Source organism: Trachemys scripta, chromosome 10 (assembly GCF_013100865.1).
Source record: "Trachemys scripta elegans isolate TJP31775 chromosome 10, CAS_Tse_1.0, whole genome shotgun sequence".
Taxonomy (NCBI): Eukaryota; Metazoa; Chordata; order Testudines; family Emydidae; genus Trachemys; species Trachemys scripta.
In genome coordinates, this window is record NC_048307.1 from 32,038,074 (window position 1) to 32,053,946 (window position 15,873).

Genomic DNA, 15,873 nt, shown 5'->3' on the forward strand with positions numbered 1-15,873 from the left:
CTATGAGAGAGGGCTATAAAATCATGATTCGGGTGGAGAAAGTGAATAAGGAAGTGTTATTTGCTCCTTCACAGAACACAAGAACCAGGGGTCACCCAGTGAAATTAAGAGGCAAATTAAATTAAAACAAAAGGAAGTCCATCTTCACAAAACACACAGTGAACCTGTGGAACTTGTTGCCAGGGGATGTTGTGAAGGCCAAAAGTATAAGTGAGTTCAGGACAGAAATAGATAAGTTCATGGCGATCCATCAATGGCTATTAGTCAGGATGGCCAGGGATGCAACCCCATGCTCTGGGTGTCCCTAGCCTCTGACTGCCAGAAGCTGGCACTGGAGGACAGGGGCTGGATCACTCAAGAATTGCTCTGTTCTGTTCATTCCTTTTGAAGCACCTGGCACTGGCCACTTTTGGAAGACAGGAAACAGGACTTGATGGACCAGTATGGCCGTTTTTATGTTCTAGGAGCCCAGACCAGCTCTTCTCAGGGCTCCACAAGGAAGGGTGCAGCTCAGCTGGGTTTGGGGAGACCCTGAGAGGGCAGGGCCTGCACTGTGGACTACATCAGGCAGCCTGCACCGGAGGACATGGCTACGTGGGGAGCTGAAAGCAGAGGCCCGGAGAATCCCCAAGAGCTGCACACCTCTCGCTGTCCCTCAGTTCCACACCCACTGCTTGGCATCCCGCTCTGCTTTGTACCCAGTGCCCAGGCTGCCCCTCCCAGCCTTGTGCCAAAGGGCTATGCCATGCCATGCCATGGGGTTCAGCCTCCTTGTTGCCCCCTGCTGAGAAGCCCATATTCTGGGAGTGTCTCCAAGCCAGTTGTGCCTCCCCAGGGCCAGCACAGCCCATTGCTGTGCAATCAGTGCTCCACTCAGCCCATTCCACATCCCCCAGCCTGGGCTTGGCCTCCTGGCAGCGTCTCTCTGGCCTTTGCTGTGGTGATGCTGGGCACTGGTCTGGCGCTGTCCCTGTGATCTCGTGGCCCACCTGGGGCTGGGGGTTCTTCCCACAGCACATGGGCAGGGCTGGCGCCAGGAACCATGGCTGCTGTTCAGATAGATGTGGGGCTCCTGACTTCCCTTCCCCCTGACTTCCTCCAGCCTGAGCCCTCCCTTGACTTTTGCCAGCCTCTCTGACTCCCCATGCTCCACTGACCCTTGGGCTCCCCCTCAGCTTGATGCCAAGCCCTTAGGGAAATCAGCTGCCTGCCCCAGCTCAGCTCTTCCTGCAGGGCCTGCCCCCACCAGGCCCCCTGCTTGCACTACTGAGCTGGGCTGCAAGGGCCCTGCCTCCATGGAGGGAGAAGGAGGGCGTGGGACCAGAAAAACAGCTGGGCACCTTTAAACTAACTGGGCCTGGAGTGCCGTGAGGACGGGACAGAGGGCATATGTGGTTACAGCACCTGGGGACATCAGCAGAAAGGCCATGGTGGCTGCCGCTGAAAAAAAAAATCCTGCCATCTGGGAGTTCTACGCTGAGGTCAAGCGTGAGGCTTAATTTTACTTAGAAATCGCTGTGAGCCCTGGGGGGTGGGGCTCCCACTGCCAGCCCTGCAGGTGGTGGGACTCCACTGCCAGCATGGGATGTGGTGGGACTCCACGGCTCCACTGCCAGCTCCAGTGGGCCAGCCTTTATTCCACCTTGGTCCCACGGCCCGCCGGGGACATCGGTTGGCGGCTCCTTCACGGAGCTGTGAGCACGGGCGTGTACCTGGTGCGGTTTATCCCCATTCCCGAGGCCTGCCCCTTATATCCATCTGGCACCCTTATTTTGAACCTTTGACCATCACTCCACTCCCTATTTGCTCATTAGTTGTCCCAAGAGATTAGTTGGTTCCTGGGTCCAGTGGTCCCTCCCGCTAGGCTGGGGGAGGAGCTTTTAGAAGTGGGCAGGCGCACCTCCCAGTTCTTCCACTAAGGCCAGCATGGGATGTGGGAGAGGGACCCCACTGCAGCCCCCCAGGCCTGGAGAGGACGAAGAACCCTAAGAGGAGCAGAGGTGCAGCTGGGAGGGCTGAACTATGGCCAGGGGGACTGACGTGAGGAGGGTGAGGGCTGTACTGATGGTGGGTTCTGAGCAGATGGGGTGAGTGCTGGGAAGATGAACTGAGGGTGGTGGGGGTCGATAGGGTAGGGGGGACAAACTGTTGGGGTGGTGATGGGGGCTGGGGAACTGAACTGAGGGGGGTTGGGTGGAGGCAGAACTGATGGGGAGCTGGGGGACAGCATTAATTGCTGGGCAAGAGAGGGGCAGATGTGGGGGTGAGAGCTCCTGCGGCAGGGGCCAAAATCACCATACGCAGCACACTGGGAGAATGGGTAACACTACTGTCACATGCACACGCCCTGTGAACGGGCAGGGGGCTTCAAACAGCAAGAGACTGACCTAAAACACACAATAGACTCTTTTTTAAAAAATCTCATGATTTTCATGGGGCCGTGGGGACCTGCTGGGAGCCCAGCCTGGTGCCCAAGGGAGAGCTCATGCTGCAGGGAGATAAGCCCCAATCTTACTGTAGCTGATGGAGGCTCACCCTTAGCCCAGGGGCCCTCCGTGCTGCAAGGTGAGGAAGGCCAGGTGGGCCGTGGGACAGCAGCCACATTTCTCACAGTGCCAGCATGCCATCCATGCATTGTTTCACTTTCTCCCCCTGTGGGGGACGTGCTGGGAAAGTGAGCTGCTGGGGTTGAAGCTGGAGACTCACACAGGTCCTCATGATCCTGGTTCTGCCACATGCCCATCCCCCACTCGCCCACACCCTGCTGTTGCCCTCGCTCGAGATTTGTCAGGAGGCTCATGGTATCGGAGGGGTTCCTCAAGCCCCAACTCCGAGAGGCAGGCGCTGCCATAGGCCTCAGCTTTCAATAGCACCATCCAGTGCTACCCTCCTGGCTGCAGGGCTGGGACCCCACACCTGCATCCGGCAGCGGAGACAAAGAACCACCACAGCTGGGTGTCAGGTCTCATGACATTTATGTCAATCTCACGATTTTGGGGCACAGGTGTTTGGTACTGGTGTCGCTGCCTGGGGGAGCTGTGGGCGACGCTCAGTGCGCTGGGCCTGGCTTCTGGGCCATCAGTGCTGCAGGATGGGGTGGAGGCTGGGAGCATGTGGGGGGCATGGAGGATGGCCCTGTTCCCGGCTGGGGATGCTCTGCAAAAGGAGGAGGTACCAGGCCGCGCTCACCATAGGCCTTGCCACCATTTGGAGAGTAGCTGCTGCCTGAGGCAGGGCCCGGGGACAGGGCTCGAGAGGCCAGCCCAGTGCAGGGTCAGTCCATGCCCCAGGTGCACGCTCTTAGGGGTCCCAGGGATGGGTGCAGGGCAGGGCTCATAACTCGTCTCTGCTTTCAGGGGCATCCACCGGGCGTGTCCCATTTGTGTCCTTGGGCTCTTCTGGGCTCTCAGGAACCTGGGGAACAGCAGGGTGGTTACCATGGAAACCACTGCCCCAAGCAGGCCTGGCATGCGTCAGGGGCAAAGCCAGGACCCCATGGAGACGGCAGGAGGGACATGTCTCTCTCCAAAGTGGGGAGGGACAGTCGGGGAGAAGGTGTGAGGGATCCTGCTCTCCCTGGTAAGGGACCCAGCCCTCTGCCTCATGGGGAAGGGGTGCAAGGGACCAGGGGGGAGGGTTATGAGGGACACATCTCTCTCCGTGGTGGGAGAGTCACTGGGGCTGGGTGGAGCCAGCTGCTGCAGGCTCATGGGCTAGCGGAAGGTTGGTGGGACAAGTTGGTCCGAGTGACCTCCTTGCTAAAGCAACAGCCTGAGCCAGCAGGCTTCCAGCTTCAAGCAGTGGCAGGCTGGAGCCCTGGGACTCTACTAACCACAGGCTGTGTGTCCTCCGCAGGCAGCATCCCGCCGTTCTCCAGGAACTTGGAGAAGGTCTCCAGGTCTCTGGCACTCTTGTACTCAATCATCTGGTGCAGGCAGAGGAGAAACATGAGACAATGGTGCTGCAGGATTGCCTCTTTGCAGGCTGAACTCCCAGGACCGCACTGCAAGCAGCATAGCCTGCTTCCACCCACCACTCTCCATGCTAGGCCTGGGCCAGCCCAATCTCCTGCTTCTGACATTGCCAGCACCAGCTTTTCCTGAGAGGTGCAAGAACCCCCAGCAGAGAATTTTGGGCTAGCCCACCCCAGGAAAGTCTCCTCCTGACCCCAACGGCGAGTGGCTCCTGCCCAGAAGCAGGAGGGGTTGTAGCTCTGCTAAAGCACTTGGTTATTTTAGTCTGTCTTGTTATAACCCTGGAAGGTCCTGTTACCCAGAGAAACATCCAGTCCCTGTTGGAATCCTACAGAGCTCTTGGCCTCAATAGCATCTTATGGCAGTGAGTGCCACAGGCTGCGTTGTGTGAAAGAATATTTCCTTTTATCACTGTTGGATTTGTTCCCTTCTGGGATCATTGATTGTCTCTTTCTTCTTGTGTTACAAGACAGAGAGCACAGACGCTCCCAATCTACCATCTCTAGAGCCGTCAGTATCTGATAGTCTGTTACTCTGTCCCCTCTTACCCACCCTCTCTCTAAGGGAACAATCCCAGTCATTTCAATTGCTCCTTGCTTTCCCCAGCCTCTGATCCTTCTCGTCGCCCTTCTCTGAACCCCTTGAGCTCTGCATCCTGTGTGAGCTGGGGGACCAGTGCTGCACGCAATGTCCAGCTGAGGGCCTAGAATGGCTCCTTGCTGTCACCCAGCACAGCTCCAGGAGTGACCTGGAGCTGCACCCAAGTGCACCCCCATCCCAGTGGGCCCTTCCCATCCCATCCAGGCAACCCCAGCAGTACCTTCCTGTCTGGCCCAGCAGGGAAATAGTGCAGCGAAGGGTAGCCACGGATGGTGAGATTCACGATCTCATTGGCTGTTGCATCCAACTTGGCGATGATGATATTCTCATGATCTTTATACTTCTCACCCAGCTCCTCCCAGACAGGTGCCATCTCCTTGCAATGTGTGCACCAGGGGGCATCTGCCGTGACAGAGAGAGGTTGTTTGTCTGCTCTGCAGGGAGTGTTGTGGGGGCAGAGCACTGGGGCTGGGATGGCAGCTCCAGCACCCGGGCCAGGAGATTGGAGGAGCTGGCAAAGTCAGCAGGCCAGGGGCACACAGCACAATCAGGCTGGGCCGGTTAGAGCCTTTGCCCACCACGCATGGCAATGCTGTAGATGCTTGGGAGAGACCTAGGCACTTAAAATTATTCCCCTCGGTGTGTGGAGTCAGGGCTCCGCAGGTTCCCTCGGTGCATGGGGTCAGGGCTCCCCGGGTCCCTTCAGTGTGTGGGGTCAGGGCTCTCCGGGTTCCTTCGGTGCGAGGGGTCATGGCTCCCCAGGGATGGAAGGGCTTGGAGGAGACCAACGAAGGAGCTGGACAGCCTGAGTGGAGCTTGGCCAGGGCAGGGTGGGACACATGCTGCAAACACCTACCAGGTGCCACACCCCCGCCATCCTCCCCCCCCCCTGGGGTGAGGGGATTGGTCAGTGTGGCAGGAATTGCTGGGCTCCCTGGAGGTGAAACGGTGCAGACAGGGAATCGCCTCCCCAGGGAAGGGAAAGTCACCTGAGACAGTGAGCTCTATCCCAGACACATGCTAGGAATGTCCCCTCTGCCCTGAGTAGCTGGACTGAGTTGCCCACATCCTCCAGCTCCCATGTCTAGGCAGTCTCTTGACGGAACAGTTTTGCCTGGTGGCGTATGGAGTTGGTGCTTGTGTCTGCACCAGGCCCTGGCCGAGGGTGTCAAGCAGGCCTGGGGCAGGGGAAGGCCCAGCTTCACTCTCACAGGGCTGATACTTACAGAACTTCACAAAAACATTCTTGGTCTCATCGTAAGCCACTTGCTCAAAGTTCTTGCCCACGAGGACTTTAACTGGATGCTTATCCCAGTCCTCGGGGACCTCCTCGCTCATGAGATGGGGCTGTGGAGAGAGGGAGGGGCTGTGTGTGCTGTTTGCTAACTCACTTCCAGAGAGTGCTGCGAAGAGATGCTATGGCTGCAAACTTCTGAGCTGTGTGTGTGCCACACAGGCTTGCACAGGCCTCACACCCGGTTCCCCGCACCTGGCCCTGCAACGCTAGCGCGGAGCGCAGAGGAGGGTGCTCAGTATTCCTAATACAGTAGACGCCGCTCGCTGCCCTCCAGGCTGAGCATTTCTGGGCAAACGTCACACAAAAGGGAACGTCTGCGTGAGTGGTCAAGAAGGTCCCTTTTGAGTGATCCAGCTGCATCGCAAGGGGGTCTAAGAACGAACCCCCTGGAGCCAAAGATTCAGATCTTGGCATGGGCAACTCAGCTCTTGTCCTGCTGCCGGAAGTCAGGGAGTCCACTGGTGTTTGCTGGCTGGGAAACCAAGATCTGCTCTGCGGGACTGGGTGAGAGCCCAGCAAGGACTCTCTGTAGGAGACGGGATGGGATCTGCCCCCTGTCCTCGCCCCTGCTTAGGTGCCCCTCTCCCCACAGAGGTGGCTGTATCTCAGTGGGGCACTACACAGCAGCTGGGAAGTGCTCTGCATTAAAGGAGCTAGGGCTGGGATGGCAGCAGGTTCGGAGCACAGAAGGAATGTGGCCAGGGCCCCCGGGTTGCCCTCACTTAATCTGGTGGTGGCACATGGTCTTCAGCTCTCCCCAACTCTGCAAATGGCAATGCTCCCTTCCCTGCTATCAGGAGGGATGGGCCGGGTCTGAGCCCTGGGCATGGCTGCTGTGCGCACCTGGACCTTGCCGTCAAGCACAGCCTGGGCAAAGGAGCCCACAGCCTGGGTGGCGAACTCGTCCGTGGCCATGCGGTACTTCTTGTTGGTCTCGATGTTGATGAAGCGCATGGTGGGGGCCTCGTGGCTCTTGAGGCCAAAGTACTGCAGCACTTGGGCGCCTTCCCCGTTCACGTCGATAAGCACAAAGAGAACCTACAGTGGGGCACAGACGTGGGGCAGCCGCAGCCCAGACCAGCCTGACCGTGCCCTCCCCAGCCCGGGACTGAGAGCCCCCTGCTCCGCAGGCTCCCTCACTGCCCCACAGACCCGTGCTGGGAACGAGAGCTCCCACACACTGCCCCACTGCCTCACTGCCCCACAGAGCCTGTGCTGGGGCTGCGAGCCCCCCACCCACCCCTCGCTGCCCCACAGAGACTGTGCTGGGACTGAGAGCTCCCTATGCCCCTCGCTGCCCCACAGAGCCTGCGCTGGGACTGTGCACATCAGAGCCTGTCCTTTCCCTGACACCCCCACTCTCCCTGTCGGCCACCCTGGGCCAGGATTGGAGCCAGGGCCCCACCCTCACAAGGAGCAGGGCCCCTCCCGAACCAGCCAGGCCCAGAAAAGGAACCACTCCCATTCCCAGCACTGGGGCTGCGAGTGAGCGGTGACGCCAGGGCTGGGATGAGGCTCTCAGCTTAAGGGACTCGACCACATGCCCAGCTAGGCCAGCGCATGGTGCGTGCATGCCAACCACGCTTTGGTGTCCCACAGCCCTGGCGAGAGCCCTGCCAGCTGGGAGCAGCCTGCCTGGCCCTGCCAGGCCAGGTGAGTGGGGCATGCTGCAGCTCACAGGGTCAGCGATCTGTTGCCAGGGACGTGACTAGCTGGTTACCTGGCCCCTGAACGGGGGTGCAGCAGCCCGGAAGCTGCCCAGGATCTCCAGGTGGGGCTCCAGGGTCTTGTTAATAAACAGCAGCAGGTGGTTGAGGATTTTTGCCCCGAATATCTTTGGTGAGTTCTAAGGAGAGAAAGAGGGTTTGCTGCCCAGTGACACTGTTGGGAAGCCTCCCCTCCCCCTGCCCGCCCGCACACACGCTCCTGCAGCAACTACCGCATGGAGCCGGGGCACCGGCTGCAGCCCCAGGGGCTTGGGAAGGGCTGGCGGGAAAGGCCTAGTGTGTCTGGACACTCTCCATGTGCATTTGTCTGCCCACGCCAGTGCCCCGCAATCCACACACACTCACACACACACACACACACACACACACCGGCTGTGCAGTGAGCAGTGTGCCCTATGCCAGCCCTGCCCAGTGCCCTGGCTGCCATCCACACAGAAACCCCCAGATGTGAGCCCCTCATTTCCCACCACACACACATGCACAGAGCTGTGATTTCCCCCCCGCACACACACACACACACACACTCCACACCCCGGCTGTGCAGCAAGCCATGTACCCTAGGCCAGCCCTGCCCAGTGCCCCAGCTATAATCCCTCCGCCAACCCTGCCCAGTGCCCCGGCTGTAATCCCTCTGCCAGCCCTGCTGCCCAGTGCCCCAGCTGTAATCCCTCCGCCAGCCCTGCCCAGTGCCCCGGCTGTAATCCCTCCGCCAGCCCTGCTGCCCAGTGCCCCAGCTGTAATCCCTCCACCAGCCCTGCCCAGTGCCCCAGCTGTAATCCCTCCGCCAGCCCTGCTGCCCAGTGCCCCGGCTGTAATCCCTCCATCAGCCCTGCCCAGTGCCCCGGGTGTAATCCCTCCGCCAGCCCTGCCCAGTGCCCCGGGTGTAATCCCTCCGCCAGCCCTGCCCTGCAGTGCACTGTCTGTGTAAAGCTCTCTGGGGTACAGCCTCTCTGGGGCTGTTCTCATGGGGGTGGTCTCACCTGACTGGTGAACTCCGTCACCAGCTCCAGGCTGTGCAGGCCAATGAAGCGGGAGAGCTCCTCCTTGTTCAGGCCCAGCTCCGCGTCCAGCGGGAAATCCGCCCGCTTCTCATCAAACTGCAACACACCAAGGCGGGGCCGGGGCAGCGCCACACACTGAGAGCTTGGAGCCGAAGGTGGGAGCAGCTGGGCAGGGCCCCAGGCTGCCTCCTGCATTAGCAGGGCACCCCATGGGGCCATGTCCTGCTGGGGCAACAGCCTTGGGAAAATGCCCTGCCCTGGCCATTGCATTAGCCCCTCCTGCCCATCTTCCCAGGCCTTTCCCATCCCAACATACCCACCTTGTCACCTGCTGGGGCTGGTGCTCATGCCCATCTCTGGGTGGCCCATAACGACGGCCATACTGGGTCAGACCAAAGGTCCATCTAGCCCAGTATCCCATCTGCCAACAGTGGCCAATGCCATGTGCCCCAAAAGGAATGAACAGAACAGGTAATCAAGTGATCCATCCCGTCACCCATTCCCAGCTCCTGGCAAACAGAGGCTAGGGACACCATCCCTGCCCATACTGGCTAATAGTCATTGATGGACCTAGCCTTCATGAATCCCCATGTCCCTGTTGGGCTGTAGCTGGGGTAGGGCCAGTGCCAGGTGCCTTGCCCCGCCCCCTCTCACCTTCTTGAAGAGGCAAACGGTGTCGGGGATGACGCTATATTTCTGGAAGAGCTCCGTCCTGTTGGAGACCCCGAAGGTCACGTCCACAGCATCACTGGCAACTTCATAAAAGCCCTGCGCAGCTTTGCCCTGCAGGTCCTGTAAACACCCCGCGAGGCCCTGAGCTGGGGGGAGGGGCACTGCGCTGCCCACCCAGACCAGCTTCCCGGCAGCCCCATGGTGAAGGGCACTCGCCGTCTAACATGGTGCTGCAGCCTGTGGAGCCTACAAGCCTCAGCAGGCAACATGGCACCCGCAGCCACGATGCCATGGTGCTCAGGGGGCTGGCACCATGGGGACTGTGCCCTGGCCCCTCGCCCATGAGCTCCTCCCCAGCAGGCAGCGGGTGGGGCTGGGCTGGGCGCACAGGGCTGGCATGTGGCACTACTGGGGTACCAGGGAAGGGGAGGTGTTGACGCCTTTGAGAGGTGGGGGGGGTCGTCACTGGAGGGCCCTCCCACAGCATGCACACAGGGCTGGCATTCGATCGTGGCACCTCCTGGCCAAGCTCAGGGCCTCCAGGGGGCATTGTGGTGTGGGCACCGTCCCTGCCAGCCAGTGGGGAAAGTCCCCACCTAGACAATCTGGGCAGCCACCGCCCCACCCAGCCCAGGGGCATGCTGAACCCAGTCTGTCCCAGCGCCACACCCAGCAGCTCCGCCAGGCCCCACATCCTCCGCTCCTGCCCACCAGGCCCCGCACCTTGAAGAACCCGACGACGACGACATCCTGGGAGGCGATGAACTCCTGGGCACTGGCCTCATCTTGCAGCAGCTCCGTGCTGGGGCCAGCCTTCCGCCGCATCCACCGCACAATGCCCTCAGCGTCCCGCTGCCCTGCGCACAGCACCGCAGCATGTCACCTGCCCGAGGCACTCCCGCACCCTGGCCCCCACAGCTCTTCCCACACTGCAACCCACAGCGCTCCCTACACTGCAAACACCCACATCCACACACAGCCCCTCCTCTGCACCACACAGCCACAGTCCCCCCTGAACCCTGGCCCACGGCCCCCACAGTCCTTCCCCCACATCCCAAACCTCCCCACAACTCCCCTGAACTGCAAACAAACACACACCTCCAATCCCTCCCCTGCACCCTGGCCCACGGCCCCCATGACCCTTCCCTCACACTGCAAACCCACAGCCCCTCCCCTGCGTCACAAAGCCACAGTCCCCTACACCTCGGCCCACATAGCTCTTCCCACAGTGCAAACTTACAGCCCCCCCTTCACTGCAAACACCTCCCCTCAGCCCCTCTTCAGCCACAGCCCTCCCCCGCACCCTGACCCATGACCCCACAGCCCCTTCCCCAAATTGCAAACTCACAGCCCTTCTCCTGCATTACACAGCCACAGACTGTCCCCCACACCCTGACACACACACCCCCCCACAGCCCACCCCCATCCCTTGCACTGCAAACACACACACACACCGCAGCCCCTCCCCTGGATCCTGACCCATGCCCCCCCCAGCCCCTCCCCCACATCGTAACTCTCCCCACAGCCCCTTCTCTGCACCACAACCCCCCAGCACCCCAACCTACAGCCCCAAAGCCCCTCTCCCACACCAACCCCCCACACACACATTGCAGATCCTTCACAGCACCTCCTCTGCACCTACAAATCCACACAGTCCCTCCCCTGCACCCTTAGCTACAGCCCCAACACACCCCTGCCCTGCACTGCAAACCTATACCCCCCACACACACACTGCAAACTTACACCCTCTCCCCCACAGCCCCTCCCCTGCACCCCATCCCCACAGCCCCTTCTCCACACTACCACCCCACACCCCAAGGCTGTGCTGGGTAAGGCTCCTTCCCAGCCACACCGTGCTCTAGAGCAGGGACCCCCGAGCAGTGTCAGGCTGTACCTGTGAAATCTATGGGGTGTGTGCGATTCCCGTCTCGGAAGAGCTTCAGCACTGGGTACCCTGTGACGCCAAACTCAGCACTCAGGTCCGTCTCCTCCATCGCATCCACCTTGGCCAGCCGCAGGCCCACGGAGTCATTCTTCAGGATGCCAGCGGCACGCGTGAACTCGGGGGCCAGGGCTTGGCAGTGCCCGCACCAGGGGGCATCTGTGAGAAAGGGGCAGGCTGAGCAGTGAGACCCCCGGCTCTGCCTGGAGCAGCCCCCAGAAGCCTACCCTGCCCCCCCCCCCTCAGGCTGAAATCCTTCCGGGGGCTCCGCCACCACAAGCTCTGTTGCCCCACCACTCCCAATCCTGGGTCGATCAGGGCAGAGTCCAGCAGGGGTCACTGTCACAGCCTGAGGCCTGCTGGGGGCTGGGAGAGGGATGGCATGAGCACCCAGAGTGGGGCAGGGGGCTTCGCACAGACTTGCCCCTTGGAACAGCCCAGGTTTGCCCAGCCTGGCCCAGCTGTCACCCTAGCAGGTTAATGGTTGTGGTTGGCTCTGCCAGGAGGGCAGTGCCCATCTGACGGCCACCTGGAGGGCAGGGTTCCCATTGGGGCAGTGTTGAGGCTACGCAGCCTGCTGCAGCCCTGGAAGCACAACCCACCCTGGCCTGCCTCTCATTCCCATGTGCTCTGCCCTCTCTGCTGGCCCCCTATGCCACCCAACAGGGTGGGACGGTGCCGCTCGGCAGGGCTGTCGGGGGATCCCATGCTGTTGGGTGTTGTGTTGGCTGGTCCCTTCCTGCTGTCAGCACACGCTGTGGGCCAGTCCTAAGGTGGGGGGCCATGCCTGCGCCTCCAAGGCTCCGCTGGCTCTGTCCCACCCCCCGAAATGTGCTCACTCTGCTTCCCTGGGGTGCTATGGCTCCTTTCCATGTGGACACTCAGCCTGGTGCCACTAGGGTGACCAGACAGCAAGTGTGAAAAATCGGGACGGGGGTGGGGGGTAATAGGCACCTATAGCAGAAAATGCCCCAAATATCGGGACTGTCCCTATAAAATAGGGACATCTGGTCACCCTAGGTGCCATGCACCCCCTCCCTCCCCCATGGCCCTGCTCTGGCCCCAGTTCACAACAAGGCCTGGGGACACTGAAGCTGGACCCATTCACTGCACCTGGCCTGTGACTCGGGACAGGCCCCCTCAGGGCTACAGGGCTTCCCTGTGGGGTCACAGACTCCCAGCAAGGGTGACCCCCCCCAAATAGCTTGGCCTAAAGAGCAGCCTGGGCCTGGCACCAGAGGCAGCAGTGCCCAGCTGGGCAGCCCTGGCCCCTTCACACACAGCCAGTATGCTGGGACCCTGGCCGGCCGGGACCCCCATGGAGCCATACTTGGGAGTGCCATGCCACACTGTGAGCCAGGCCATGCGGGTCACTTCACGGCCTCTGGCTCTGAAGCTAGGCTCTGTGGGGGATGCCCGCATCCAGCCAGAGCAGAGCCACAACCCGCCTGCCCACATGCACTTGAGCAAGGAGCTCCCAGCAGAGCTGCTTGAGGCAGTGACTGGCGTGGAGGCCCCAGACTAAATGGTGGGGAGGAGGGCTCTGCATCTAGGCCCCAGGGAGAGTGTTGCCGGTTCTGCACCCAGGCCCTGGAGAACGCGCATTGGAATCTGTGCCCAGGAGAGAACATGGCAGGATCTGCACCCAGGCCCTGGAGAGCACATGTTGGGCTCTGCAGCCAGGGGACAGGAGAGAATGCAATAGGCTCTGTGTCCAGAAAGAGCGTTTGGAGCTGTGCCCAGGGGAAACCCTGGCAGGCTCTGCGCCCAGGCTCATTATGGTGCTTGCCTGGGTCTAATCACGGCTCTGGCTCTGTGGCTTTGCTTGTGCCACTTTTCCAGTCCCCGGCTCCTGTGGCCCTAGGGGGTCATTGGGTCTTGGGCACAACTTTGCCTGCACATTAATGTTTAACCAGCCAGTGTTTCCTCTCTCAGGCCAGGACACCCTTCCTGTGGGAAAGCCACCACCTGAGCCCTGCGCTGAAGGGCAGCCAAGCACAGGGCAGCCACTGTTTGCTCTCCTTGGCGCTCGGAGCACAGATACCCAGGGTCCCACTGGCAGCTGACAGGGCCAAGCACCTGCGCTGACAGCTGCGGCCACCATCCCCTTAGCAAGTGCTCCCAAGAGCCAGTGACCAGCAGGGAATGCACATGCCTAACCCCAGAATGGAGCGGGCATCCTTGGGGCCCCTGCCCCAGGGCTCCACGGCTACTCAGTGGCAGCGCACAAGGTTTGCCGTGAGCCCAGCTGGGTGGCTGGCTGGGGATATGGCCCATGCTGCTGCTGGTACCCGCTGCCTGGTCTGAGCTGCCTCGCCTCCCCCCCGCCAACTTACAGAACTCCACCAACAGCAGGCGGTGCTCACGCAGGGCTCGCTCAAAGTTGTGCTGATGGAGCACCAAGACACCCTCTTCCTCCAGGAGCAAATCAGAGACGACGTCCTCCTCTTCCTCCTCCACCACCCCTTCCTCGACCTGGGCTTCCTTGTCTTCTCCCCAAGCGGGTACCAGCCAGGCCAGCGACAGCAGCAGGACTACGAGCAGCTGGGACTTGGAGCAGCCCATGGTGACAGCGCAGGGAGCAGGCAAGCAGTGCACCAGCCGCCAGCAGGAGAAGGCGTTCTTGAGGCGAGGGGGGCAGATAAGGGCACGGAGGAGCGGGTGGCGCCTGGCCCATGGCGCTCGTGTCCCTTTGTTACTGGCTGATCGGCCTCAGATAAGGCGTCCAGCCAGGAACGAGCAGGTGGCTGCACAAGCTGTTTTCCAGCCCAGTTCTCAGGCCCTGGTTGGGGACTGTGAATGGCAAAGGCCAGCTCCCACTGCATTCTGCCCTGGGGCTGGGCAGCAGATCCCCTAACACCCTTCCTTGGGCGCAGATCCCCTGGGTGCAGATCCCCTGGCACCCTGCCTTGGACGCAGAGCCCCTGGCACCCTTCCTTGGGCACAGGTCCCCTGACACCCTCCCCTGGGTGCAGATCCTCTGGCACCCTCCCTTGGGCGCAGCTCCTACCACACTTGCCCCTGGCCTGGGTGGGGGGAGGGGGAGCAGTGTCCCAGGTCTGGACAAAGAGACTTTCCCAATATAGTGTCAGCTGTGGCCCAGGCAGGGGGCTTTAACCTATGGTAGCAATGGCCAGGGCCTAAGGCAGGGGTACATTGGGGTGGGCTGACAGCAGGATGGGCAGCTGTCAGGGGTAACAGACGGGTACCCTCACAGGAAGGCACTGGTGGAACATTCAGCCTCACCGTGCCCACGTGCCTGGGTCGCTTTGGGCAGCAGAGGCCCTGGGGGCCAGTTGCAGCTGGCACCTGCACCCAGGGTGCAGTGGAACTGGTGCTGGAGCTGGCTGACGGCTCAGGGCGATGCTAACAGCCATTCACTCCTGTGGTGTTACTGGTGCGATTCGGGGGCCCTGCAGGGACGTGAGCAGGCTCCCTGAGCTGCTGGGAGACAGCACCAGACGCAGCGGGGAGCCACCACAGCAGAGCCCACAGCCTGAAGGCTCGAAGGCAGAAGGCCAAGAGAGAGCCCAACATTTATTTAAAATCCCTGTCCCCAGGTGCGGGGCCAGTCCCGGGATTTGGGAACACGGCTTGGGGCAGCTGAGGCCAGCCACGGCCAGCTGGCACCCACACACTTGGCCAGCAGCCTGGCAGAAGAGCGGGTCATGACCAAACCCCAGCAGACCCCGCCCTGAGGACAGGTCCTTGGCTGTGTGCGTGTGGAATGATCCCCCCATGCCTGCTCTGTGGGGTGCAATCACCCAAGAGTCTGCTCTGGGGTGGGGTAAAATGCAGCTTGGGGTCCAGACTGTCCTTAACAGCATCCATTTTGGAGCTTCATTAAGGAACAGAGGGGTACGGCCCTCAGGCCGCATTGCCTGCTTGGACCTGTAGCTCTCCAGGCTGCTCTATCCCAAAGGCAGGGACCGGAGCCACGTGCTCCCTTGTCTATAGATTGCCTGTGAACCTTGCGCTCCCTGGCACCCCCAGCACAGGTGCCCCTGTTCGCTGCTGGTAACTGAGGGGAAGGGAGGCAGTGTTCTGCGTTGTAAATAGCACCCCCATCCACCCAGCTGGCACGTGAACGAAGCACAGGCGTACACGGGCGTAAGTCAAAGAGAGGCGGTAACGTTTAATGGTAATGACCAAGAGCACAGCCAGAGGTATCAGTGGGACAGGTGAGGAAGGGCCAGTACAGACGCGTTCGGGGCACCCTTCTGGACTACACTGGCCCAGCACAGAGCACAGGCCATGGGGCCGGCAGGCACAGAGTTGTGAGCTGGCACAGCCCTTTACACAACCAGGACACCCTCACCCAGAGCTGTGACTCATTCACTCACTACAGAGCCAGCGGTGGAAATGCCGGACAGAGTCAGTATTCAAAATACCCCCCAGCAATGAAAACTAACCCTGACCCCGCCCTGGGAGTCTGACCCCCAAAGGGTGAGCCACCTTCATTTGAATCAAATGCAAAGGGCCCTGGGCTTTGTTAGAGGCTGGGGCTGGTTGTGTGGCAAGGGGAGGGCTTGCAATGAGTGGAGTGAGGCAAGCGGCACGGCCAGAACGGGCAGCACAGAGCTCCACGCTGAGGGTGGCACAGCAGCTCCCGCCGGGATCTCTCGAGAGGCAGACAGACAGGGACTTCACATACACAGCC

At 61.1% G+C, this 15,873-nt stretch overlaps 1 protein-coding gene across 1 annotated transcript; it reads right to left on the bottom strand.

Moving 5' to 3' along the window:
• Window positions 1-2,958: 2,958 nt before the first annotated feature.
• Window positions 2,959-13,809, bottom strand: PDIA2 (protein disulfide isomerase family A member 2). Its single transcript, XM_034784081.1, has 11 exons — window positions 13,550-13,809; window positions 11,166-11,372; window positions 9,995-10,128; window positions 9,254-9,391; window positions 8,579-8,695; window positions 7,592-7,717; window positions 6,715-6,909; window positions 5,801-5,921; window positions 4,795-4,976; window positions 3,833-3,925; window positions 2,959-3,414 (listed from the first exon to the last, which is right to left on the bottom strand). The coding sequence occupies exons 1-11, from the start codon at window positions 13,776-13,778 to the stop codon at window positions 3,334-3,336; spliced, it is 1,623 nt and encodes a 540-aa protein (XP_034639972.1). The 5' UTR covers window positions 13,779-13,809; the 3' UTR covers window positions 2,959-3,333.
• Window positions 13,810-15,873: the final 2,064 nt, after the last annotated feature.